This window comes from Notamacropus eugenii, chromosome 6 (genome assembly GCF_028372415.1).
Source record: "Notamacropus eugenii isolate mMacEug1 chromosome 6, mMacEug1.pri_v2, whole genome shotgun sequence".
NCBI classification, from domain to species: Eukaryota; Metazoa; Chordata; class Mammalia; order Diprotodontia; family Macropodidae; genus Notamacropus; species Notamacropus eugenii.
The window spans coordinates 150,952,206-150,980,089 of NC_092877.1; the positions used below are offsets into that span (position 1 = coordinate 150,952,206).

The following is a 27,884-nucleotide window of genomic DNA, read 5'->3' on the forward strand; positions in this document are numbered from 1 at the left end:
GAAGCCACAGTATTTAGCCCATGCATGTGACTTGTTTCACTTATTCATTCTCCATGGTCCTGGATAACTGTGTGTTTTGTCAACTTTGGTTTTGATGGGCGATGGAGGAGTTGAGAGTGTTTGAGTTTATCTATCTCTAGATAGGGAGAGGCCTGAGAGGCTGCTGAGGGAGCAGCTGACCCAAAGATGATCTCCACTCCCCTGAGCATGTGAGCAGGCTGCTGTGTTACAGACACTTTAGGGAGTGACAGTGCCGTTTACCGGGATCACAAGATTAATCTTTTTGTGAGTTTTTTCCTCCATGGAACCGATGAGGCATTGTTACTATGGACATTCAAGAAACATGAAAATCTATGTTTGGAAGCTATAATAGGATTTAACCTTTGTCATGACTAGTTTAAATGTTGTCTTTTCTTAAGGTGGCAGTTATGCTAGATTATTTATCCTTCTAGTCCAAGATTTCCATGAATAACTTTTTTATTTTTTCAATGTTGTATTTAGTGGAAAGAACAATGAACTTCAAGTTGAGGACTTATATTCTGGTGTGGCTACATTACTGCCTGTAGTAGCTTTGCTTGTAACCCATTAAACTCTCATGGCCTTGATTCTTTATCAAATATTGATAAGGTTGGTTGGATTGGTTTATCTGAGATCCCCTCGGCCCTGTGTTTTTGAATACTTATGGCGAAAAACACAGTTTAGTGGAGTGACTGATTTGGGTACACATTTTTAAACACTTTTTACTGAATTTACTGAAATTGAAAATTCCATTGTATGGGTGGATTCCATCTAAATGTGAATTTCCTAATTTCACCATTATCTTGGTTGAACATTTTTGAAAAGTCATTTGATTCAGTAGAGCAAAATGCAACATTAAAAGTTTCAGCAAGGTATCACTTATGTATGTATTAAAATCATAGAAGATTCCTTAAAAGAGGAAAGAAGTTTCCTCATATGTAAAGTGTGAAGGTTGGATTAAATTGCTTCTAAGGTCCTTTCCAGCTGTGATTCCATGATCCATTACAGATAGACTTTCTGGACTCCATATCCCACATATTTTCCTATATCGCCTTCAGACTTACAAAGCACTTTTCTCACAATAACCTTGTGAGATAGGGAATGTAAGTACTTTTTAGGTGAGGAAGCCTAGACCCCAGGAGGTTATGTGATAACCACATAGGCAGCAAGCTTCAGAGGAAGAATTCGATCCCTGGTTCTTTGACTCCTGAGCCAGTTTTCTTTACATTGTACTGTGGTGCCAAGTGGGCCCTTCAATTAGACCACATATAATAACAGCAAATATTTATTTTTTTATTAATTTGTTTTCAGATTTCGACAGTCACTTCCATATGTTTTAAATTTTCTCTCCCTCCCTCCCCAAGATGACATGCAATGTTATATGGGTTCTACACATACAGTCCTATTAAACACATTTTCACATTAGTTGTGTTGCATAGAAGAATTGAAACAAATGGGAGAAACCATGAGAAAAATCGAAACAAAACATAACAAAAGAGAAAATAGTCTGCTTCGTTGTGCATTCCAGTTCTATAATTCTTTCTCTGGATGTGGATGACATTTTCCATCAAGAGTCCTTTGGAAATTGTTGCTGTGAAAGGGCTAAGTCTATTAGCAACAGTCCTTGCACACTGTGGCTATTACTGTGTATAATGTTCTCCTGGTTCTGTTCTTCAGTTCATCTAAGTATATCCAGGCTTTTCCGAAGTCTTCCTGTTCATCATTTCTTATAGCACAATAGTATTCCATTCCATTTCATATACCCCAACTTGTTCAGCCATTCCCCAGTTGATGGGCACACCCTAGATTTCCAGTTCTCGGCCACCACAAAGAGTGCTGCTATAAGTATTTTGTGCATGTGGGACCCTTTCCCATTTTTATGATCTCTTTGGGATACAGTCCTAGAAGTGATATTGCTGGGTCAGAGGGTATGCACAGTTTTGCAACCCTTTGGGCATAGTTCCAAATTGAACAGCAAATGTTTATATAGTTTGCTATGTGCCAGGCACCGTTCTAAACACTGCAAATTTATTATCTCATTTGATTCTCACAACTACCCTGGAAGGTAGGTACTATTATTATCCCCATTTTATAGATAAGGAAGCTGAGGCTAAAAAAGGCAGTTAAGTGACAGCTTGTAAATGCCTGAGCCTGTATTTGAACCCAGACCTCCCTGGCAGTCTGTCCATTGGCTCATCTCCTTACTCTCAGTGTGCATTGAGGAATGTGATGAAATTGTTTTCAGTCAAAGCAGTGGGTAAGCATACCTTCTGCCCCTCTCTGTGGACTATCCAGGAAGAGTCGCATGAACTATAAAATGGGGATGGCAAAGGTGTTTGCTGCAGAGTCTAAAAGGAAAAGGAATACCCTGGAAGATGGTAAGGCCTTTTGTTTGCAGATGACTTATACTGATGGCATCAAGGCCTGTAACTGGAAGATACATAATCATTCTGAGGAGTTTAACTCTGCTCTCCACAGGGCAAGTAGACAAAGAATCCTTGCTTCCCCTGTGGGAACTTCTAGCACTTAGTCAAACTTATGGGGTAGTATGTTGGAAGAATGTCTTCCCAGCTGCTCTCCACCCTCTGTATACATAAGGCAGGTATAGTTGTTCAGAATCAAAATTTATGGTATAGTTACTTTTGTAGCCTTTTAGACTAAAGATATTTATGTATTTCTTCATGATTTGTAAAAACAAGAGATAGGGTTTGAAGATTTTTTTAAACTACTAGACCAGTGTTTTCATTTGCAAAGTGAAAACCCTATGAGGAAACCCTACAAATACAGATAGGCAGCTGTAACTCAGTCTTAGAAAAGATGCCTGGGGCACTGAGACTTGACTTCAGGTCTTTGACTCCACTGTGGCTAGGGAGCCACTAAGTCAGGCTGCATTTTTTTCAGGTTTTTTTTATTTGCGTGTATATGTGTGTATGAATGTCAGTTTTCCCCTGCAAAATAATCTGTTAGGACCTAAGTAAACCACTAGGGACTGATGATTTAAAGATTTTAGATTTAATTCTAATAACAGCATAACCAGCCTTAAAATGTTTTCATGTACCTTCCAAATAAAAATGACTGTCCATTGGGCACAACAATTGAATTACATGAGCAAACTCTGAAAGGCAACTATACGCACATATATGTTATACACAAAAATACATACATGTGTAGAATGTATTAAAATTTGCCCACCAATTCGAAGAAAATGTTTGTGGACATCCAGTGCATTACCTCTCCAGTCGATGGACTCTCCCCAGAGATTTCAGCTCTTAACTTCATGTTTTCGTTCTCATTTTAGCCTCTTCCAGTTCAGAGGGAAACTCATTTGTCAGTGAAAACAATTTCTCTTTAATAATTGAAAATGTGAAGTATATTTTAACAAATGAAAAATGGATTTTTACAGTTCAGTGTATATACCCTTTTCAGGTTCCCCAGCACCACCTATGTCTTCTGTTATACCTCCTAGCAATGCTGCTGCTAGCAGATTGGCTGAACCAGGAAGGGATTTAATTGGTCCTGCAGGTATTCACAGCATTGACTGGCTAAGTCCCTCTTTGCCACTGCTAAAGCTTCACTAATTAATTCCCTACTGTTTATAATCATTTTTCTTGTATGTTAGGGGTAGGTGTGTCTGATTCCTGCTTTTTTGATGACTGCCACTTTTTAACACTTCGATGGAAGTCATTTGTGCTTTCTGTACTTACTGCATCTTTCTGGCTTTTCTGTCATCAGTAGGATGAGCTAATAAATTTGACATTTTACCTTGTCCTAAGGTAAAATATGTGAAATGTTGTGCTAGTTTGTAACTTCCTTGCTTAGTTCTGGAAAATTTGTTTATCCCTAAAATCTGTTTGTCCCTAAATTCTCAGCTTTATGACTTTGCGGCTTTATCCTGCTTTTTTGGTTATATCATTTCCTCTTTATCTCTTGGATAATTTTGTAATGGGAATGGGATTGATGAGGGTCGGTGGTTTCTATTTTCTTAGTATCTGTTTGCAGTTACCATTGTAGGCCTAGGTAATGTACGTATCTTTGTATATAAAATTCCTTCATTTTAAAATTTTTGTGTGGGTGTACTTGATTAAAGAGTTACTATCAGTGCTTCATGCAGAATCCCAAGGTTCTGTTTTCACTTTTTTGTGTCTTTTACTATTTATTGCCAATATGGGGCAATAAATGGGCAATAAATACCTCAGTTAAAGGTGTTTGACTAGATAATAATTTCAACTACAGCGTTTGTTGTGGATAATAAAGAATTTCAGTGACTATTTAAATTTTCAGAGATTCTTTGAATATAAGGCCCAAAAGGAACATTAGAAATAATATAGGCCAACCATCTTATATCAGAAATGAGGAAATAGATTCAAGAGATTAAGTGACCTGTCCCAAGGTAATTTAGTAAGAAAAAAGTAGTTAATAATAGGCCCAGAACTAGTGTTTGTCCCTTGATAGTAAAAAGTTATTCTCTCAGTTTTTTTCTGTATGCTAAAACTTACAAAGCAAAACACAAAGAAAGTATGTGGTTGAGGCTAAGATGGGAGAGGAGGATTTGCATCAGAATCTGTTTGGAATGCTTTTTGGCATTACTAAGCTACTCATATGTGGAACACAGTTATTTCTAATAGATTTCAACAAATTTTAGACCTTTATAGAAAATTATGTTTTCATAGTTAAGTGATTTGAATAAAAATGTGTCAGTGTTGGATTTTTCCTTTTTATGTTTACATGTATTTTGTTGTTATCATGTAGGCAGCCAGAGAATGCAGCAAAAAAGTGGACCAGTTATTTTAGCAGATGAAACGAAAAATCCTGCAATGGAGAAATTAGAACTTGTAAGAAAATGGAGCCTTAACACCTATAAGGTTTGTAAATTTTGTCACAGAATTTATTGTATAGTCCCATAATAATCCGAATAACTGCAAAGCTTGTCGTTAAGTTTTCAGAATAATGGATAAAATTAGCACAACCATGGTCAACTTCAACAGTGTTCAGGGCCAGTAATGGAACGGAGGTGGAGTATATAGAGTAAATGCTTGGTAAGTGCTTGTCACATGTAAATATAAACATGGTATGTTACCTTGGAATGCAGGAAACACTACACAATTTCATTGCCCATGTAAAAGCCCCTTCTTTATACTTCACAGGGATACACCTGCATGAAGGTGGTGTTTTCTGCCAGAATAATTTGCTGTTCTTGACACACTCTTCAGATTTACAAACTGACTGCTTTACAAAAATTCATCTTGTAAGCAGGCTGTTTAGAACAGAGACTAGAATAGTACATATTGATTCCCCCCGGGAGAATGTACTATAAACTAATTAAGGGCAGGGATCATTTGGGGTTGGGAATGGGGGAGGTAGATCATTGTATCACTAGCACCTGACATGTATGTATTTAAATAAATAGTCATGGATTGATTCTTGTAGAACTGCTGCTGTAATGCACAGTTAAATTCTAAAAGCAGCACACCGAAGCCTGTTTATTTAGCCCACAATGTTATTGAAATAGTATTAGTAGACTTAAACTCCCAAATTCTTTAAAACCAATCTTGAGTTCTGAAACATAAGGCTCTCTGAAATCTGGCTGTGAAAATAATGGAGTAGAGGACTCGGTAGAGTGGTCTGTAAAGATTAGGTAATTCTTATGGCAGTGTGGGACATTGGAGAGACAGAGAGAAGGATGAAAGAGAGAGAGAAGTCTCCGTCCAAAAAAGTCTACAACATGCAAGTAGTGTAGGAGGGCAAAGGAACTAGTATGTATGGATTAGAGGATTTAGGGTCAAAATGATCAAATGAAATTGAGGACTGCATATATAGGTGTATATAATTATACATATGTATCCATGCACATGTGCACACACTTATATTTTTATATGGAGCATATCCCCTTTGTCTTACCTAAGAATGTTCTGTTGAAAAGTAATCTTAATGCCAGTATCCCTTATGTTATGCAGAATACATCCTGAAAAGTTGTGCGTTATTAATTTTTTTTTACAAATTGAATTATGTTTTAACTGCAGGACAGCTTGCTATTTAACAACACTTGGTGTACTTATTTATCAAGTGAAAGGTTTTTTAAAAAATAATCATCCCAATTTTTGTCTTAAATCTGTATTTTCCTATTATTCTAATAATAATAATAATTGGTATACTTGTAGCACTTTAGCATTTGAAAAACACTTTCTGTAGTCTCATTTGAGCCTCACAACCCTGTGAAATAGGTGACAAATATTAATTCCAATTTATAGATGAGGAAACTGGGTTTTTGTGACTCCTGATCAAATACTCTGTCCACTATTCCATACTGTCTTTTAATAGTCTATAGAACGTGCTGCTATTTTAGGGTAAAATATCGGGGCAGTCAAGCTTATTCCCTGGAAATATCTTTCCTCCTAAAATATGAATCTCAGCTTCCTTTTAAGTATCTTAACTTTAGGACTGACTTTGTAGCAATGAAAGACAGAGGCTTTAAATATTCTGATACTTCAGTCAGCCATATTCATTAATAAAGGAAGTGAGTTGAGAGAAGTTAAACTCATTTCTTAAGAGCTAATCAGGGAAAATAACATTTTTTGAAATGATTCTGGATAATAGTAAGCATAATTATGGATCTTACTATTTGTTTTTTACTCTTTTTCTAGAAAGTAAGAAGAAAAAGTATTTTGGAAACAGGCTTTTTCACTTTCATCCCTTTTCTATGTACTCTGTGACTTCGTATTTGGTGCATGTCCCTCAGACTCATACTCATTCCAAGCTCAGTGACTTCAGATCTCTCAGAGTGAGTCTTCCTTCTTGTAGATCTAAATCCACAATCATACGGTGTACTATATGGTGTGGTAACGGGGTTTGGCCAAGTGTCGCTCAAGTCTTGGAAGAGAATTCTCACTGGAAACTCCTCTGACTTGTGTCTTGCTAGCTCAGTGACAACAGGAGAGTCCCAAGAAGTCTCAGGGCAGGAGATGAGTAACCTGTTCCTCTCCAAATACTAGACTGTTTTCTTAATTTTTCCAGGTGACGATCTCAATATTTTTTCCTCTTTGCTAGATCTGTTTCTGTGGTTTCTATCAAATTAAATTATTTCTCATCCTGACAAGACTGTTGTTCTAAAACTAAAAGTGTCATCTTCTTTACTTTTACAGTATTGACAGGCCTAATTCAGGTTTTCAGAAGCTTCTTAGGAATATTTATGTCTCAGGATTCTTGAAGTAAGATTTGTCATTTTATTCATGGTCAAAATTGAATTTACATAAAACTTAACAAATTTTTTAGGAAAAACCCTTATTTTGTTATTTAAAAAATAAAAATCTCAAATTAGTGCTAAAAATCACTGCTATTCCTTTCAGACTTGCATGATGCCTTCAGACCTTTTACTCGGTGTATGCATATCTGGTGTTCCATGATTTTTGTAACATTTTCACTGTCAAAATTATATTTTAATTTTCTGCAAGAGAAAACATGTCTTTGGCATCTTTTTACTGTTAGAGAACATTAGCTTATTTTTCATCTTTTCAAATGCCCTTAGACCTTACCTGTGAGAGTTTGGAAGGGTTAGATTTTAATTTTGTAAACATGGAGCTTTTTTTTTCTTTCTCCCACGTGCAGCATCTTTTTACTTTTCACCGTCCTTTCATATAAGTAATTGTTTAACTACTTGTCAGGCCTTGATTCTGTGTCTAGAAAACTACCTGAATCCTGTTGATGGGAGGCTTTTTTTGTTTTGTAATTCTAACTGCTTCTTATTTGTTTTGTAAACTAAGTTTTGGGGCATTTAACATAAGATGGGCCTCTTTGTTAGGGGGAAGCTGCTGGAGACTGATTTTTTTTGTCTTTTTTCTTCCATCTTTCCCACTTCCCCCCTTCCACATTCCTTTTTTTTATCTGTTCCATTCTCTAGTTTGACTGACTTTGAAAGAATATGTTCTCTCATATGCTTCCCATTTTTGATCGCCTACAAGCCTTGTCTCAATTTACTTATATATTATAGGATAAACATATACCAACAGTTCTTTGTATTCCCTACTGAATCACTTTTGCAAAGTGATACAACTCCCTATGGTATGAAAATGACCTCCACATCCACTAAATTGTTGTCTGTAACCGTATTATTTGTAATAGCTGCGAAAAACCTGTGAAAAATGTTCATGTCTTTCATCAAAAACGGAAGCTGATTGCATTTCTTCCCTGGCAGATCATTTATTCACTTTAACTTAGGTTTCCTGCATTGCAGCCTGTAACTACTCCTTTAGTAGTTGGCTTAAAATTTAAAAAAAATACTTATACTTTAGATTAATGTTTTATGGATATCTATTATATATACATACATATAGTTATATGTTATAGATTGTTATATGTATTTATAATTTAAATTAAATGATCAGTGCCTTTGTTTTTTATATCAGTCATTTCTGAGTATATCCACTCACCAATCTGCCACCAAGTAAACCCTTTCCTGTTAAGTACAACTGAAGCAGGCAGGGTACCCCCTGGCTCTGTTGGGGTGTCTCACACCTCCCTTCTCTGCCAGAAAGAGGAAGCTGGTGCCTTACTTGTCTCTCAGTGTTAAGTGTGTGCCTGCTTTTTGGTGGTGTTTTCATTTACATCATGTTATTCCTTTTACATGGTATATTTCTGGTTTGACTTCACTGCACATCCAGTCTTCCCAAGTGTTTCTGAGGTCCTCATTTTCTCCTCTTCTCACAAAGCATTAATGTCTTGTTAAATTCATGTACCACTATTTGTTTAGCCATTCTCCATCAGTGGGTACTTGCTTTTTTTCTCACTTCCACAGAAGTGCTCCTATAAATATTTGGTCTGTACGGATCTGGCTTTCTTCTTTTGGTCTTCTAAAGAGCATGTGCCCAGGAGTGGGATCTTTGAGCCCAACAGGAGAAACACTTCACTGACGTTTTCCCCACAACAGTTGTGATTGTTTCCCACGGTCGCTGGACAGAGTCACTGCTCCATCCGTAGCACCTTAATGTGCGTGTCTTCCCATGGAGCCTCCGCTTGCTTATCGTTGAAAGTTTTTTCCGTAACGTAGACCTGTTCATGGAACAGAACTGGGCTTGAGAAAAGTATTTGGTTTGATGGTGCTGTCACTTTTTCCATCTAGTACATAGAATATGCCTTTCTAAGTTAGCTTTCATGAATATATTTTGGATCTAAGGAATATCATGACAGTTTTGAACTAACATCTTTTATCATTCAGTGATCGGTGTTCATCTTTGTTGTTTTCCAGTTATGTCTTACTCTTTGTGACTCCTATGTCGGGTTTTATTGGCAAAGATACTGGAGCGATTTCCTATTTCTTTTTCCAGCTCATTTTACGGATGAGGAAACTGAGGCAAACAAGGATAAGTGAGTTGCCCAGGGTCATCCAGTTAGTAATGTCTGGAGCTGAATTTGAACTCACTCGTGACTGCAGGCCCAGTGCTCTGCCTGCTGTACCCCATGTTGCCATATCAGTATTTATACATTGGGTCTTATTTCTATTTTAAATACAACTATTACTAGATTAGAGTCTATATGGAAGTAACTTTCTGGGGGTCACAAAAGTTGCTATTTTATTTCAACGTAATGGAGGGGAGAGGACAGGAAATATTTACATAACTGCATCAGATGTCTGCTAAGTGCGAACCCTGTCTGCTCACCCATGAGGTAAGCATTGAGTAACCTTTTGAACTCACCCATGCAGTCAGTCCATTAAGTTGCAAAGAGAGTTATAGAGGTAGCCTAAGGATCTTAATAATTCAGCATTTACCTTTCTGTGTCTGTCTTTTTAATCTGTAAAGTTACATGTGGCTCACATTGGTTTCTGATACTAGTTAACTACTTAAATACTAGTTTTGATCCTGGCTGGATCCTGGCGGTTGTGTTGGCCACTTCTTTCTCCCATTCTAGGTGTCCTGGATCTTCCTCCTAAATTTTACCCCCTTAGACTTGAAGACTAACTCCTGCTGCCTTAGAAGAACTCTCATTTCATTTCTGATTTTAGTGTCAGCCCTGATCTCTGACACGTACTTTCTAAGGATCTATTGTAAACATTTGTTGTACGATATTAAGAAGATAGTTCAGTTAAATCAAAATCTGACTGCTTTTTCTTTCTTAAGCCCAATTTACACTAGGAAAAATAATATTAGTATTCGTATTTTTTTCAACAATTATCCATGACATCACAGAGTAGATGCTTACTTTGTATAGTTTAGTATCATTAAAAAGGTTGGACATGAGTTTTGTATTAGATCACGTTACCTTTAATATTAATTTCTCAAACTGCTGTTTTTCACCAAGAGTATGTGGAAAATAATTTGTACGTTCCTTTCTTTTGGTCCAGAATAGGAGACACAGCAGAAATCTATGTATACTTTTTTAGAAGAACAACCTAGATCTTGATCTCCAGAGACCAAACTAGCACAAGCAGCACAGAATCAATCCATACTTTGTTGCATCTCAGCATCAGAAAATCATGCAGATTGTGTTTGCCTGGCACATTTTCCAAACACTAAGTGCCCTAAAAAAATTCTTTAGATTATCATTAATGTTCATGCTGAACCTCATCCTCCTCATCTTTCTCTAAATGTGTGTCCTCTGAACTTTCAGGCCTATTTTTCTTGTTATATTGTCTCATTCATTCGTTGGCTGTCCCGTTGGCCTATTCATATTAATATTTTTCCGTGTCCCTGAGCACCTTCTCTTCCTCCCTTAGCTCCATTATCTCACTTTTTAATATCTGTTTTTTGTCCCGAGGTAACTTTTATTTTCCCAGTACCTGTTGTGTAGCATCTTGACACTACAGAAAACATTAAACTGACATAGACCCACCCACCTACTTTTTAATTAACACTGAAATTCATTACCCATGTGTTTACTATTCATTTTATTCTTTTTTTTCCTTAATAATATTTATATACATTTAAAAGTTTACAAAGTGCTTTACCTACATTATCTCCTTAGAAGCTCAAAGAACCTTATGGACCAATTTCTACACAGGGTATGCTCTTGACCTTCTTTTTGTAGATGAGTAAATAAACACCCCAAGTTTAGGAGGCTTGTCTCTGGTCACCTAGAGGCAGGATTCAAACCCAGGTACTTTTTGAATCCAAGTCTAGCACTCTTTTCATTTCACTATGCAACTTCTTAACATAGAGTCAGGTTTGCAATACACCAATAACGTTAGGCCTTCCTCTTCCTCCTACTGCTTGTAGTTTGAGAAAGGACCTCATTGTCTGGTACCTTATCCTGCCAGGTGATCTTCAGAATTTTTAAATGTTAGCAAAAATCAGCAAAAAAAAAATGTTAGGAAAAGAGCTCTGATTCACTTTTTATCACTTTTTCCCCTATATATTTCCTTTGTAAATATGGCTATGAAGATTTTCAGAGGCAACTGGTGGCACTGTGGATAGAGCTCTGGGCCTTAAGCCAAAAATATTTGAGTTCAAACTTGGGCTCAGATACCTACTAGCTGTACTACTGCACTGATGGTAAATTCTTCAACTTGAAAAAGCTGCAAGCCAGGACCAAAATGGAGGAAGTATTGGTGCATGATTTCCTATTTGCAGATAATTGCACTCAATGCAGCCTCTGATGCTGAGATGCAACAAAGTATGGATCAAATTCTCTGCTGCTTTTGCTAGTTTGGGCCTAACAATTAACACCAAGAAAACACAGGTGCTCTTTCCATACGTGGAGCCGTTGGTTTCAGCAAAGGAAGGTTTTGAATACTATGGATAAGTTCACTTACCTTGGTAGTGTACTTTCCAGGGATGTATACATTGATAATGAGGTTGATGCATGCATTACCAGAGCTAGCTCAGTGTTTGGGAGGTTCCAAAGAAGGAAAGCATGGGAGAGAAGAGGTATCAAACAAGACTACCAAACTGAAAGTCTACAGAATCGTTGTGCTGACCTCATTGTTGTATGCCTGTGAAACCTGGACAGCATACCAGCACCATGTCAGGAAATTGAATTGCTTCCATTTGAATTGTGTTGGGAAAATTCTGAAGATCACCTGGCAGGATAAGGTACCAGACAATGAGGTCCTTTCTCAAACTAAACTGCCAAGCATTCAAACTCTGCTTCAGAGAGCTGAAGTCTAATGGGCTGGCCATGTTCAAATGCAAAATATTTGCTTGCCAAAAAAGCTATTTTATGAAGAACTCACACAAGGCATGCATTCACATGATGGTCAGAGAAAGCAATATAAAGACACTCTCAAGGTCTCTCTTAAGAACTTTGCAATTGATCATGAGACATGGGTTGAGATGCTGGCACAGGATTGCCCAGCATGGCCTCTCCTCATCAGAGAAGATTCTGGGCTCTGTGAGCAAAGCAGAACTGAAATAGCTCCAAAAAAATGCAAGATGCTCAGATTTTGAGAAACCACCTCAAATGTGTACACAGACTATTTGTGCCCCACCTGTGGCAGAACATTTCAGCCACATTTGGATGCACTGGAACTTGACTCTAGCATAGTGTTGTTATTTTGGTCCTCTTTGAGAAGGAAGGACAACAGCCAATGAGCCAGCCAGCCCTGGACATGTCACTTAACCCTGTGTCGACCTCAGCTTCCTCATCTGTGAAATGGGGATGATGATAGCACTTAGCTCCTGTGGTGGTTGTGAGGTCATGCTTGTCAAAGCACTTTGCAAATTTAAGCTCTATATAAGTACTAATTATTATTATGAGTGTTGTTATTGTCATTATTATTCTATACCCCATTGCTGGAGGCAATTTTGGAGAAATTAGGTTTTTTTATAGAAAAGCATGAAAAACTAAATAACATTAAAGATGGAAATAAAATCCTAGAGATAATCTAATACAGCTACTTCCTCTTATTGGTGAGAAACTGATAGTTCTGTTATTTTAATTGTCAGGACATTAAGTTAGAGACAAGGAAATAGACTAAATTCCCTGATATGTCATTTCCAAGCTGGCAGTTTGAATTCTTAAGTACATCTGGAAACAGTTTATATTTTTTAAGCCATCCTTTGTGTGTTATATGACCAGATTTATGCTGGGGCCCAGCGAATGATATATTGTGAATCCTCTTTTTACAAAAGGCAGCTAGTATAGTACTCTGAAAATCTGTGTAGACAGGCCACGTGAAATGTTCTCATTTCCAGATCACTTAAATTCCTTGTAGATCTTATATAGATAAGATTGCCTTATCTACATTTAAAAGTACAAGTTTCTTAAAACTCAGTTCATAGTTTGCTTCTAAAATCCAGGTTTCACTTGGTATGTTCTGGAATCTTAATCTTTCCTCCTTTTTTCCTCTTCTCACTTTTTCAGTCTCCTAGAAACAAAAGGCATTTGCTCATTAGACCTCCTTCCCACGTCAGAGAGGCCTTGCCCTTTATTTCTCTGTAATAATCTACCACTAAGTCAACAGAGAACATGACTGTCACTCTACCCTGTCTGCAAAAGCTTCTTCAATGAATCTTGGCTTTTTTGACCTTTGTATAGAAAACCTCATCTATCTGTTGTTAATAGACGTGCCACTTGATTTAGCTTACAGATAGAGTAAAACTTCATCTCTAAAAGGAAAACATTGTAGTTGGGTGTGGTCACGAGCAGGCTTAACAAAACAGCTCTTACCTTGTTGGTGTTACCTTGTTCCTTTATCTTGCTCATTTTAATTACTTAGTTTTCATTTTTTGTAAAGAAAATTTTGAGTTCCAAATTCTTTCCCTCCCTCCAACTTCTCCCCTATCCACTGAGAAGGCAAACAATATGATATCAATTATACATGTGAAATCATACAAAACATTTCCATATTAGTCATGTTGCAAGAAAAAAATCTTTTAAAACAATTTTTCTCAAGCATCATGTTAGTAACTGCAACATATTTCCCCTCCTCTTCCCCAAATATTTTTTATAAAAATAATTATTCTGCCCCTCTGCTAAATAACCTAGCCCATTCCTCTGACCTTTATTGTCTATATTCATAAGAGTGAAATTTCTTTGAAAAGTTTAATCTCTTTGATCATTTTCTGTTCTAGAGTATAGAACTAGTCAGGGAATGTCAATTTAATTTGTAAATTAAATGCAGATGGAAAGTTAAATCAACTTGCCATCAACATTTTTGCAACATTAATACTGTTTTACTAGTCTCAGAATATTATAATTTCTTTTTAATTAACAGTTTTATTGCAAGAATTAGCACTGAAAATATTTTTAAAGCAAATGCATAAATAATATCCAAAATTCTGAGTTATGGTTATTTTATCTTATTTTAATTCAGGTTTCTTTTTTTTTAGTTTCAAATTCTCACCCTCCCCACTAATTGAGAAGGCGCGAAAGAATACAAAACCCCAGTGCAATTTGTGAAGTCATGCAAAATAAATGTTTGCATTAGCCATGTCCTGGAGGGGAAAAAAAGGCAAGAAAGAAAAAAAATTATGTTTCAATCTGCACTCTGAGTACATTAGTTCGCCTTCTGAAAGTAGAAAGCATTTTTCATCAGGAATCCTTTGGAATTGTGGTGGGGTCATTATGTTAATCAGTCACTCTGTCTTTCACAGTTGAGTCTCTTCACAGTGTTGCTGTTACTTTGTAAATTGTTTTCCTGGTTCTATTTACTTAATTTTTGTTTCAGTTCAGATGTCTTCACAGGTTTTTTCTGAAACCATCTCCATCATTTCCTACAGGACAATAATATTCCGTCACATTCATACAACATAACTTGTTCTACCATTTTCCAATTAATAGGCATCCCTTCAGTTTCTAGTTCTTTGGCACTACAGAAAGAGCTGCTATCAATACTGCGATACAGATTGGTCCTTCTACCTCTTTCCTTGATCTTCTAGGGGTGTAGAGCTAGTTTAGTAGTTCATTTTAATAGATTTTTGAGCATAGTTTCATATTGCTTTTGAAAATAGTTAGAATAGTTGACAGCTCTGCCAACAGTGTATTAGTGTACTTATTTTCCCACATGACTGCCAACATGTGTCATTTTCCTTTTCTGTCATCTTAGCCATTCTATGGGTGCAAGATAGTATCTCAGATTTAATTTGCATTTCTTAATTATTTTTCATATGAATATTGATGGTTTTGATTTCTTCTTCTGAGACCTGACTTTTATATCCTTTGATCATTTATCAGTCGGGGAATTGTGGTTGGTTAGTTGTTGTTAATTCGTTTAGTCATGTCTAACACTTTGTGGCCCCATGAATCATAGCATTAGAGGCCCTTCTACCCTTCATTATCTGCTGAGGTCTGTCCAAGCTCATATTCTTTGCTTCTATGACACTTATTTATCCATCTCATCTCCGCCATTCCCTTCTCCTTTTGCCTTCAATCTTTTCCAACATCAGGGTCTTTTCCAGTGAGTCCTGTTTTCTCCTTATATGACCAAAGTATATAAGTTTCAGCTTCAGCATTTGTGCTTCCAGGGAATAGCCTGAATTAGTTTCTTTGAGTATTTACTGATTTGATCTCAAAGGGATCTCAGAAGTCTTCTACAGCACTTCAATTCAAAAATGTCAGTTCTGCAGCATTCAGCTTTTCTTACTGTCACAGCCATCCTTTACTACTAGAAAAACCATAGCTTTGACTATATGGACCTTTGTTGGAAAGGTGATGTCTGCTTTGTAAAATGCTGTCCATATTTGCCATAGCTTTCCTTTTAAGGAGCAAGGGTCTTTTAATTTCATGGCTACAGTCGCCATCTTTGAGCTCAAGAATACAAAATCTGGTATTGTTTCCATTTCTTCTCCCTCTATTTGCCAGGAAGTTATGTCTCCAGTTACCATGATCTTGTTTTTTTTAATGGTAAGCTTCATGTCAGCTTTACACTCTCTTCTTTCTTCCTTAATTCTTCTGTGCTTTCTGCCATCAAAGTGGAATCATCTACATATCTGAATAATTGGTATTTCTCCCCGCAGCCTTGATTCCAGCTTTTGATTTGTTCAGCCTGGCATTTTACATTGTACTCTATAGTTAAATAAATAAGACAATATGTAGCCTTGTTGTACTTCTTTCCCAGTTTTAAACCAAGCAGTCGTTCCGTGTTGGGTTCTAACTTGCTTCTTGACCTGCATACAAGTTCCTCAGGAGACAAGTAAGATAATCTGATACTATTGTCTCTTTAAGAACTTGCCATATTTTGTTTTGATCTAGACAGTCAAAGGCTTTGGTGTAGTCACTGAAGCAGAAGTAGATATTTTTCTGGAGCTCCTCCCATGCTTTCTCCATAATCCAGTGAACGCTGGCAATTCCTTTACCTTTTTGAAAACCAGCCTGCTTTTCTGGGAATTTTCACTTCACATAGGCTGAAGTTTAGCTTGCAGAATCGTGAGTATAACCTTGCTGGAATTAGTGTAGTTGTTCAGCAATTTGAACATTCTTTGGCATTGCCTTTTTATTTTTTTTAATCCTTCATTTTTTAAAATAATATCTTATTTTTTCCTAATTATATGTAAAAACAATTTTTAGCATTCATTTTTAAAAAATTTTGAGTTCCAAATTTTCTCCTTCTCTTCTCCTGAAACAGTAAGCATTTTGATATAGGTTATACATGTGCAGTCACATCCATGTTAGTCATGTTGTGGAAGAAGACACAGTTCCAAATAACTAACCCATGAAAAAAACAAAGTGAAAAATAATCTGCTTTGTTCAGCATCCACAGACTCCTATCAGGTCTTTCTTGGGATATGCGAAGCATTTTTCATCATGAGTCCTTTGTATTGCATCGCTGAGAACAGCTAAGTCATTCACAGTTGATCATTGTTACAATGTTGCTGTTACTGTGTATCGTATTCTCCTGGTTCTACTCACTCCACTTTGCATCAGTTCCTGGGAGTCTTTGCAGGTTTTTCTGAAATCATTCTGCTTATCATTTCTGATAGCCCAATAATATTCCATTACAATCACATACCACAGTTAGTTCATTCATTTCCCAATTGATGGGCATCACTTTGATTTCCAGTTCTTAGCCACTACAAAAGGAGCTACTATAAATATTTTTGTACAGATAGGTCCTTTCACCCTTTTTAAAAAAAATTTCTTTGGATTACAGATCTAGTAGTGGTATTGATAGATCAAAGAGTATGCACAATTTTATGACCCTTTGGGCATAATTCCATATTGTTCTCCAACAGTACATTAGTATCCCACATCCTTTCTAACATTTATCACTTTCCTTTTTTGTCATTATTAGCCATTCTGATAGGTGTGAGGTGGTACCTCAGAATTGTTTTAATTCACACTTCTTTAATTAATAATGATTTAGAGCATTTTTATGACTATAGAGAGCTTTCATTTCTTCATCTGAAAACTTCCTGTTCATATTTTTTGACCATTTATCAATTAGGAAATAATGGGATGTAAACTGATTTTTTCCCATCCAGTGGCCACCATTGAGTTTTCCAGATTTGCTGGCATATTGAATGCCATGCTTTAACAGTATTCTTTTTTGGGATTTTAAATAACTCAGCTGGAATTCCCTCACTCCCACATGCCTTCTTGTTAGTCCTGCTTCCTAAGGTCCATTTGGCTTCATTCTCCAAGACATCTGGCCCTCCATCAGTAACCACACAGGTGTCTGTCTTAAGTAATTCTTCTGTATATTTCTGCCACCTCTTCTTAATCTCTCTTCCTTCTGTCAAGTTCCTTCCATTTTTGTCTTTCATCATGCCCAATTTTGTCTGAAACAATTCCCTTGATATTTTCATTTTCTTGGAAAAGATCTTTTATCTTTCCTGTTCTGTTACTTTCTTCTGTTTCTTTGCATTGCTCATTGAAGAACACCTCTTTATCTCTCCTTGCTGTTCTTTGGAATTGTACATTGACTTGTGTGCATCTTTCGCTTTCTCCTTTCTCTCTCACTTTCATTCTTTCCTCAGCTCTTTGTAAAGCCTCATCAGACCGCCATCTTGCTTTCTTGCTTTTTTTTTTTTTTAAATTTTTCGTTGTTGTTGCCTCCTGTACAATATCACAAATCTCTGTCTGTGATCCATCAGGCACTCTGTCTACCACATCTCATTCTCTAAATCTGTTCATCACGTCTACTTGTGTTCATAAGGGAGGTTATTTAGGTCATGCCAATATGTTATGATGGTTTTTCTTACTTTGTTCAATTTAAGTCTTAAATTTAGCAGTAAAGAAGTTCATGATCTGAGCCATAGTCAGCTCCAGATCATGTTTTAACTGACTACAGAGAGATTTTCTACCTTTGGTTGCAACATATCTGATTTTGATATTGATCATCTGGTGATGTCCATGTATAGAATCACCTTTTGAGTTTTTTAAAAAGAATGTTTCCTATGACCAATGAGTTACCTTGAGAAAATATTATGCATTTCTGCCCTGCTTCTTTTTGTACTCCAAGAACAAACTTGCCTGTTATTCCAAATTATCTTTCGGTTTCCTACTTTAGCATTCCAATCCCCTATGATGAACGTGACATCTTTTTTTTGAGGTTATTTCTAGATATTGTAGGTCTTCAAAGAACTGGGCAACTTTGGCCTCGTCAGTATCAGTGTTTAGAGCATAGACTTATATTACTGTGACATTGAACAATTTGCCTTGGATTCCAGCAGATGTTATTGTCATTTTTGAGGTTATAGCCTAGTACTGCTATTCTCACCCTTTTACTGGCTGTGAGAGCTACTCTATATCTTATGTTATGATCACCTGAATTAAAACTCATTATTCTTGTTACTGTCAGTGTTTAATTTTTCCATCCTTTTCTTGACCATACACAGCTTACATTGGTTCGTAGATCTCACATTCTAAGTTCCTGTGTACTGATGTTTACAGCATCAGACATCTACAGCAGAGCTTCCTTTTTGCTTTGGCCCAGCGATTTCATTCTCCTTTTCTCTTCTCCATAACATTGGGTTGAGGGGGCTCTTCTTCTATCATGTCTTATGTAATTTTAATACTATCTGTAGGATTTTCCTGGCAAAGATACAAGAGTGGTTTGTCATTTCCTTCTCCAGTGGATCACTTTTTGTCAGAACTCTCCACTATGACCTGTCTGTCTTAGGTAACCCTGTGTGACATAGCTCATAGTTTCATTGAGCTACACAAGCCCTCTGTCACAATAAGGCATTGATTCAGGACAGGTTGGTTAGTTTACAGAAGCATTATTACCACAAATCTTATTTGTATGGAATTCAAATTCAGCTAAGATTTATTTAGTTCTTACTTTGGGTAGAAAACTATATTAGGAAGATGAAAAAATTTTGTATGCTATAACCCTTGCCTTTATGAAACTGGCACTCTAAAAAGAGGGAAATAAGATGTATAGGTACAGTATACAATGATAAATCATTAAGTGTATTAGAGAAGTAAGAATAAATAGATAAATAAATAAACACACAAATAAATAAAATTCTTTCCAAGGTCCAAGAAAAATGATTACCAATATGGGGATCAAGGAAGGCCTTCTGTAGAAAAAAGCAATTAAATTGAGATTTTTAGATGGGTAGAAATTCAACAGATAAATATACATAGGACACTTCAGGCATGAACTCTATCAGAGGTGATAAAGCACTAGGTAAGTTTAAGGAACAGAAAACAGTCTAGTTTGGGTACAGCATAACATAAATGGATTGAATTATAACGTAAAGCTAGAAAGGGAGGGTCTGCTAGATATTTGAAAACCTTGAATGCCAGTTAAGGAGTTTGAATTTCACTTGGTTGGCAGGAAGAAACCAATAAAGAATTTTGAACAGCAGTGACATCACCAGATCTAATTCACAAGAAAGATTTTTGTTGTTGTTTGATCATTTCAGTCATGTCCAACTCTTCGTGACCCTGTTTGGTATTTTCCGGGTAGAGATACTGGAGTGTTTTGCTATTTCCTTCTCCAACTCATTTCACAGAAAAGGAATTAAGGCAAATAGGGTTAAGTGACTCATCCAGGGTCACACAGCTAATAATTGTCTAAGGCCAGATTTAAATCAGGTCTTCCAATGAAGAAGACAGAAGAAGTAGAGAGATGAAGAGAGAACAGGAGAATGAAGTTTGTCTATAGCCCAAAAAGAAAGCATATAGTAAATAGAAGGGGGTATTCCGTATGTTTCAGAGAAGGCCATTGGATATCATGATTAGCAGGTCATTGATGACCTTCGAAAGAGCAGACAGCAGAGGAGACAGAAGCCAGATAATAAGGATTCAAAAAGAGTTAGAGGATAAGACAGTGGAAACATTGGATGTACCAATGTGGAGACAGGGGCTTTATGAAAATCAGAGGGTTGAGGGGACCTTTTTTTTTTTTTTGGATGGGGAAACCTAAATGTTTTGTAGGCATATGTAGTCAGTGGAGAGTGAGAGAAAGGGCAGGGGAAGAGAGGGAGATCAAAGGATTTAGACCATTGAGTCCATTTCTTTCATAAGTACCAGAGATGAGATGTGAACCAGACCCTTAGACTTCATAGACATTGTGCGAGATCCTAGAGAACAGGAGTGAATGGGACAAAGCCTCAGATAAAGGGAATTACCCTTAGTGAAAAGTAATCCTTTGGGCAGGAGGGAATGAGATCAAAGCTTCAGTAGGGAGAATTAATATTAATGAGAAATAGATCTTCAGTGGTCAGAGGAAAGGAGAGGAAGACAGGTGGTGATGCTGAGAAGTTCTGAGGAGTGGGTGAGGAGAGATGAGGAGCTTAGAAGGCTTTGATCTTTTTTAGTCTTAAAATATACCTGCAGATGCCTGGTAAATAAATATGCCTAATGCCTGAGACATACCTACCTGCTCAGATGTTCTCAGAAGAGTTACTATACAGGTGAAAGAGCAGTCAGCAGTGCCAGTCATGCCATCAGCAGTCATGCATTGCTGATTCTCTCTGTCCTTTGGTTCTTTTCTCTTCCTGAAAACATAGTCAAGTCTTCCCAGGCCCAGGTAGGAAGAGGCCTTCCCTTGACCTTCTTTTGTTTAAGCCTTTAATATTCTAGTGAATTCATGTAATCATAGAGCTAGAGTGGAAATGAATCTCAGACCATGGAGTCTAATCCTCTCATTCTGTAGATGAGGCAAACAGAATCAGAGAGGTAAAGGACACATAGGTAATATGGGTAGAGTCAGGACTACACTGGATCTAGACCATCTTATCCTGATCAGAAACTTCAGGGCCTCCTTGTCTACTCAGTGAAGTTCACCTTTTTTTTTCTTTACTATTCAAGATTTCATACTCTAACACTGTCCCCACAGTTTTTAGAATACAGTAAAAAATTAAAACTTATTTCACCAAGAGAAATAAATTTTATTTGACAGATTACGATTAGGTAGTTAACCCTAATTACTGTCTGAAAACAAATGTACATATTCAGATTAGTAAGAGTTGAGACTTGTTCGGTAAACATTCTTGCTGAGTCCTGATAAACTTGTGAGGAGTCAGACACTTTTCAGTTTGGTATACATTCTGAATTTGGGAGGGGTGATTGCATAAGGTTGCAGAAAGCTCTTTAGAAGCCAAAAAAGGGTGTACACTACACATTGTAACATAGGTAACTTTTGAGTTATTACATCATTTTAATTTTTTTTCTAAATGAAGTTGATCTTTCTGCTTTTAGTGTACTCGTCAGATTATCTCTGAGAAGCTGGGCCGTGGCTCAAGAACAGTGGACCTTGAACTGGAAGCTCAGATTGATATATTAAGAGAAAACAAGAGAAAATATGAAAACATATTGAAACTGGCCCAGACACTGTCCTCCCAGCTCTTCCAGATGATACACACTCAGAGGCAACTCGGAGATGCATTTGCTGACCTGAGTTTGAAGTCCCTGGAACTCCATGTAAGCGTCTTCTAATGAATTGGCAGGGGGTGGGGTAAGGGAATACATACATATGTAAATATGCATGTCTGTATGCACATAGTCACACATGTTACAGGGGAGTGATAGACCAGTCCATTTTCTGATATATATGTTATACACGATTTAGGGAAGCCTTGTTTTGAAGACACAATAGAAACATAAGTTTAGAATTAAAATAAATGATACTAAAGAAATCATTAATGAACTTATATATAACTAGAATTGCATGCATTGGGAAGAGCACTTTGTGTGCTGTCTCAAATGATTCAGCCCCCTGAGCGTGAGCTGGAGTTCATGAGCCACATGAATTGAAGAAATTGAGGATGTATCACCCAAGGAAAACAAGACTTGGGGGACACATGGTAGCTGTCTCCCAAGTGTTTGAAGGGCTGTCTTACGGAAGGAACGTTGACTTTGTTCTTCTTAGTGTCCCAAACAGCAGAACTAAGCACAGTAGAAGTAAACTTGGGCTCCATGTAAGGAACAACTCCAGAAGTGCTTTGGACTGCCTCTAGACAGAGTGAGTCTCTGCCCTCACCTCTACCCCCCAGAGGCCTTTAAGCAAAGACCCTAATCTGGAATACTTGTCAGTTATGTTGCAATGGAATTTTCTTTTGCTAGTATGTATAGGACTAGAGAGCAAGTTAACAAGCACTATCTTGCATTGTTAGTAGAATGTCCTTTGAGTTACAGTATGGTGTAATGGAAAGAGCATTGGCTTTGGAGTCAGAAAACTTTAGGTCAAATCCCTTTTTATCTTGGTGACTCTGGGTAAGTCATTTAGCTTCTTTTAAGACTATAGAGTTGTTTTAAGGACCAAATGATAACAATATGTGTAATATGCTTTCAAACCTTAAAATCATGAATAAATGTGGTCTATTATATGGATTCATTATGTAGATCCATTATATAGATTCCAACTCTGAGATGTTATGAACATTGTTCATTTAAAGTTTAGAAGCAATCCTAAAGAATTTTTTGGAGGAAGGAAGTGTTATAGGGTTCTAGTTTTTAATAAAGTACAACACTCCCTTTTTATTTTTTCAGTTAAGGAAGCATTTATTTTCTCTCCTTCCATTGGGGGAGAAAAAACCCCATAGGTGTAGGGGAGGGAGGGGCATCCTGGTAATAAGTATGCATTGGTAAACCATACAGATTCATACATTGAGTTTGTCTGAAAGTTTACTAAACTGCATATGCCCTTTGACCAAGAGAGAGCACAGCTCTACTCCAAAGATATCAAAGAAAGAAGACCCAGACATATGAAATTATTTATATTAGTTCTTTTTTGTCTTTGGCAGTGAATTGAAAACTAAGGGAAGTGGCCATCATTTAGGGAATTGACATGCAAGTTACGGTATATGTATGTAATGAACAACTCTCCTAGTTGTCTAATTAAAACTAGTCACCACCATGTTTTGTCTGTTCAGGAGTAGTAACAGGAGTAGCTAAAAAGCTCTGATTCATCTGAACAGCTACTTGCCCAGTCTTCAAGTCTCATGTAGTAATGGCTCTTGTTAAGTGGGCAAGTGGTTACCTGCTTGACTGACTTCATAATATATCCATTATTTACCTAAGCCAGTAATGTAAATTATGAATTTTTAGAGTATAAATTTTAATGTTTGTTCCTAAAAGTATTCATTTGATACATAGTTATTGCTTGGCCATCCTTGTTAACCTAAACTTTCTTGTTTTAAGTAATAAAAAAAATTTATTACCAGCATGAAAATACTACTGCCTTTTTTTTTTTTAGTGTCCTGCTTTGATTTTTTTATTATCCATTTTGTAAATAAGATCTTTATCAGAGAAACTTGCTGCCAAGATTTTTTTCTCCAGTCAATTTTTCCCTGTTAACGTTAGCTTTATTGGATTTGTTAATGCAAAACTTTAATTTTATGTAATCAAAATGATCCATTTTATCTTCTACTATCCTCTCTATTTCTTGTTTGCTCATGTACTTTTCTTCTATCTATAGTTCAGATGGGTATTTTTTCCATGTTTCTCTGATTTGCTTATAATGTGACCTTTCATATCTGGGTCTTATATCCATTTTATCCCGAATCTTCCTGGAACTGTGGTTTTAATTTTGTTGATCAGAATTCCTAGGTCTTTACAAAATTGTTTCTTATTATAGAAATTGTTCCCTAGATTCTGCTCACTTCACTTTGCATCAGTTCATACAAATCTTCCTAAGTTTCTCTGAAGTCATCTCCTTCAGAATCATTTCGTACAGGACAGTCATATTCCCTCACATTTACATGCCATAACTTGTTCATCCATTTCCAGTTGATGGGCCTTCCCTCAGATTCCCATTCTTTGCCACCACAAAAACAGCTGCTCTAAGTATTTTTGTGTACGTTGTAGTCTTCTCCTTCACTCTCCAATCTCTTTGTAGGTACAGACTTAGCAGCAGCCTCGCTGGGCCGATGGGTATGAAGTTAGTAGTTGTTTAAGCATGGTTCCAAATTGCTTTTCAGACTAGCCACACCAGTTCTCAGTCCTACCGATGGTGCATTTGTGTACCTGGTTTTTCCCCGCAGCTTCTCCCACATTTGCCAGTTTCCTTTCTTCTTCTGTCATCTTTGCTAAGCTGATTGGGCCTGAGATCACGTTTGTTTTAATTTTCATTTCTTAAATTATTAGTAAATTAGAGCATTTATTCTTAGATTTTTTTCCTCTGAAAACTGTTTACTCATACTTTTGGATCACTTATCAGTTGGAGAAGACCCCTTTCCCAATAAAAAGATAAAAAGGGAAATGAACAGACAGTTCTCAAGGGAAGAAACCCAAGCTATCTTTAGCTATATAAAAAGTGCTCAAAATCATTACTAATTAGAGATGCTAATTAATCAGTTCTGAGATGCCATCTCACATATTGGCAAGGATGACAAAAAAAGAAGACAGTAAACAATGAAGAAGCTAGGGAAAACAGGCACAATAATGAATTGTTGGTGAACTTGTGAATACATACAGTCGTTCTAGAAAACAGTTTGGAATTATACACAAAAATCATTATGCACCAGTGATCTAGCTATACACACTGCCAGCCCTATTACACTCCCAAAGATCTAAGAAATAGGAAGAGGTCCTATATGTACCAAAATATTTTTAGCAGCTCTTTATTTGACGGCAAAAGACTGGAAACTAAAGGGATGCCCATCAGTTGAAGAATGACATAGATAAGTTATGGCATATGAATGTGATGGGGAACTGCTATGCTGCAAGGAGGAGATGATTTTAGAGAAGTCTAGAGAGAGTTATAAAAACTGACACAGAGTGAAGTGAGCAAAATCAAAAGAATAGTTTATATAATAACAAGAGTGCTATAAAGACAAATGGCTTGGAAAGCTGTGCAGACTGTGATCACTATGCTGGCCATTCATGATTCCAGAAGAACAATGATGAAACATACTATTCATCTCCTTGGAGAGGGGTGGTAAATTTAGGGTACAGTATAAGACATACTTTTTTTTATATAGCCAATGAGAGAATTTGTTTTGTATGATTCCACATATTTGTTATAAGGAATTTGTTTTTCCTTTCTCCTCTTTTTTTATTAGAGTGAGAGGTAGAAAAGAACAAAAATAGATTTTTGTTAATTAAGTTTTTCTATTAAATTGAGAGGTGGGAGGGTTGCTATATAGATATGTAATGTTTCATGTACTTTCGAATTAGGTCACTATATTGTTCATTTTACTTAGTTATTTTATTACAAAAGACCTGAGTGAGGGGTAATCTGTAAATATTTGTAATATAAAAATAGAACACATCGATAAAACTTGTTTAAAAAGGAAACAATATGAAGAAAAGGATTTACTTTGGTGTGAGCAAAATTTTTGTGATAAGGAGAAGGTTGTTAGACAGGTTGGAAAATTAGGTAAAATTTGCAGAAGTCAGATTGTCAGTAATCCCAATTACTATGGTTCCATATAATTTATTAACCCCTTATTGAAAGTTTATCATTGAATCCGTTTCAGGACTTGGAGTTTTATTTAGTTTTTTCCTTAAGAAATTTATTTTCAGTTTCATAATGCCTCTTCATCATTAAATTAAGCTGCCTTTCTCCAGTAGTTGGACATATATATTATTTCTCGGTTTTTGCTATTATAAAATAGCCACAAATGTTTCTATGTAGATAAGACTTTTCTCTCCTTTTTGTGATTTTTTTTTTTTTTTTAGGGTAAAGCACTAGTGATGTAATTACTGGGTCATAAGATTAATTTTGTAGCTCATTGACACTAGGCTTATGCTCCACTGACAATATAATGTAGTATCTGGTTATTATAGTACCATGACTATTTAATTTTATCATGTTTTGCATTTTTTTCCCTATTAAGTGTGTACAAGGTTTTTCTTTGGCTGTTTTAACTTACATTTCCCTGCTTATTAAGGAATTTGGGTATCTTTTTTAATGTGGTTATTCCCAATTTATATTTCTTCCTTCAAAAATAGCTGTTCTTGTCCTTTGACCATTTCTTTTGAAGAGTGCTTATTGCTTTTATAGAACCTAATAAGTTTGCAGTACAATCTTTTTACGTTTCAAAATTACAAAAAATTTTATTTTAAATATGCTCCCAGCTGTTATGAAAAATTATTTTATTTTTCTAAAAACTCATTAATTTTGTTTTCAATACTCTTATCTTTTTTCAATTCAGTAAGCATTTATTAGGCATCTACTATTATTAAGCACTGTGCTAAGTTCATATGAGGAAAAGAAATAACTCAGGCCCTTCCATCAAGGAGCAGTTTTACTAGTGGGAATTAATATGATGTTTCCCTTCTCCATATTTAAGACAAATATAGTGCTCTTTTCTCTAATCATTTTTTAATTGTTTTCTGTTTAGATCATTTAACTCATTATAGTTGATAGTTGATAGTAGTATTTGGCATGGTGTGACTCACAGCTTCGCTAAGCAATTCTTTAATTTTCTCAGTAGTTTTGACTTTAATAGTAATTCCATATCCCTGCATATTTGAGACTAGAGTTTAGCATTTACTTTTTATATACAGTAGAAACCAGAAATAGAGCCCTAATATTATTCTGTTAATCATTTCTCTTTTTTTTCCTATCTACCAAAAAAACAGTTTGTATTCTCCCTTTAACAGTAAATTTCTTTTCTCTAGTTCAGTTTCATGACTCTTGATATGCATGCCCATCTATCTGGTTTTTCTTTGACTTTAACTGCTTCTATGAAGTATCCTATTTTTATAAAATTTGAGATTTGCATTTCCTAAACCATGAGCAAGGAATATTTCTGTCTCCTCATACGTAAGGGTATGTGAACTGAGGCTCAGAGAGGCAGTATTGCTCACCCTGAGTCTTACAATGAGCTAATTCATGGTAGACCCTAGACCCAACCCCAGCTTTCTCAGTTCAGTGTCCGTTACTGTTATACCACACTGTCCCTCTTATAAAAGCTTCATCAAACTAGTATTTAATTAGAATATATCTGAGTCAGGTCTGCCTCAGAAAGTTCACTTAGCATATTAGAATTAACTCATAATTATCTGTTTGTATTTAGAATGGTGGGGGGAGGAAGGGGCTTAATTTTAACATTTCATTTTTAAAGACTGTTTGTCTTTGTAGCAGGATTAAAAAATCTGTCATGAGACCTTACAGTTCTTACTGCTTGCTTATTCCTTATGTAATACATCCTTTTTAAGTATAATAGCAGAAAAAAAAACCTTAAAAGTTTAATAATCTTTATTATGACCAGCTTCTTAGTTGGGCATATTCTATGGCTAACCCTATGAAACAGCTCCAGGCTTGATCATGAGGGATTGTGGACTTACACTAAAAAAAAAAAAAAAAAAAGAAAAGCCAAATGTTGTGGAAATGTGACATATTAGAAGGTGTGCTTAATGATGCTGTATTGAAAGAAAGATGGGAGTCTTGGCCTTTTTTTTGGTAAAGCATATTTGTATGAACTGAAATACAGAGATTTCCACCCATTAACATTTTAATTCTAATTTTACCATTTTATCATAAAATTGCAGTGAGAATGGACCTCTGGTTTTCTAATCCAAAGCCTATACCTGCATCTGTAACAATCAGCCCCATAAATGGTTCTTAACTTCAGCTTTTTCTTATTAAGGAACAGCAA

The 27,884-nt window shown here is 36.2% G+C and overlaps 1 protein-coding gene across 7 annotated transcripts in view; it reads left to right on the plus strand.

Moving 5' to 3' along the window:
* The window catches only part of ARFIP1 (ARF interacting protein 1), a 149,927-nt gene that overhangs the window by 62,846 nt on the left and 59,197 nt on the right, over positions 1-27,884 (plus strand). For 4 of the 7 annotated variants that reach the window (XM_072621275.1, XM_072621270.1, XM_072621269.1 and 1 more), the window contains 3 exons: positions 3,445-3,540; positions 4,768-4,880; positions 21,538-21,759. In XM_072621275.1, coding sequence (XP_072477376.1) covers positions 3,445-3,540; positions 4,768-4,880; positions 21,538-21,759 — 431 coding nt within the window. The remainder of the gene's footprint in view (positions 1-3,444; positions 3,541-4,767; positions 4,881-21,537; positions 21,760-27,884) is intronic. The other 3 variants (XM_072621274.1, XM_072621273.1, XM_072621272.1) reach the window with 1 other exon arrangement.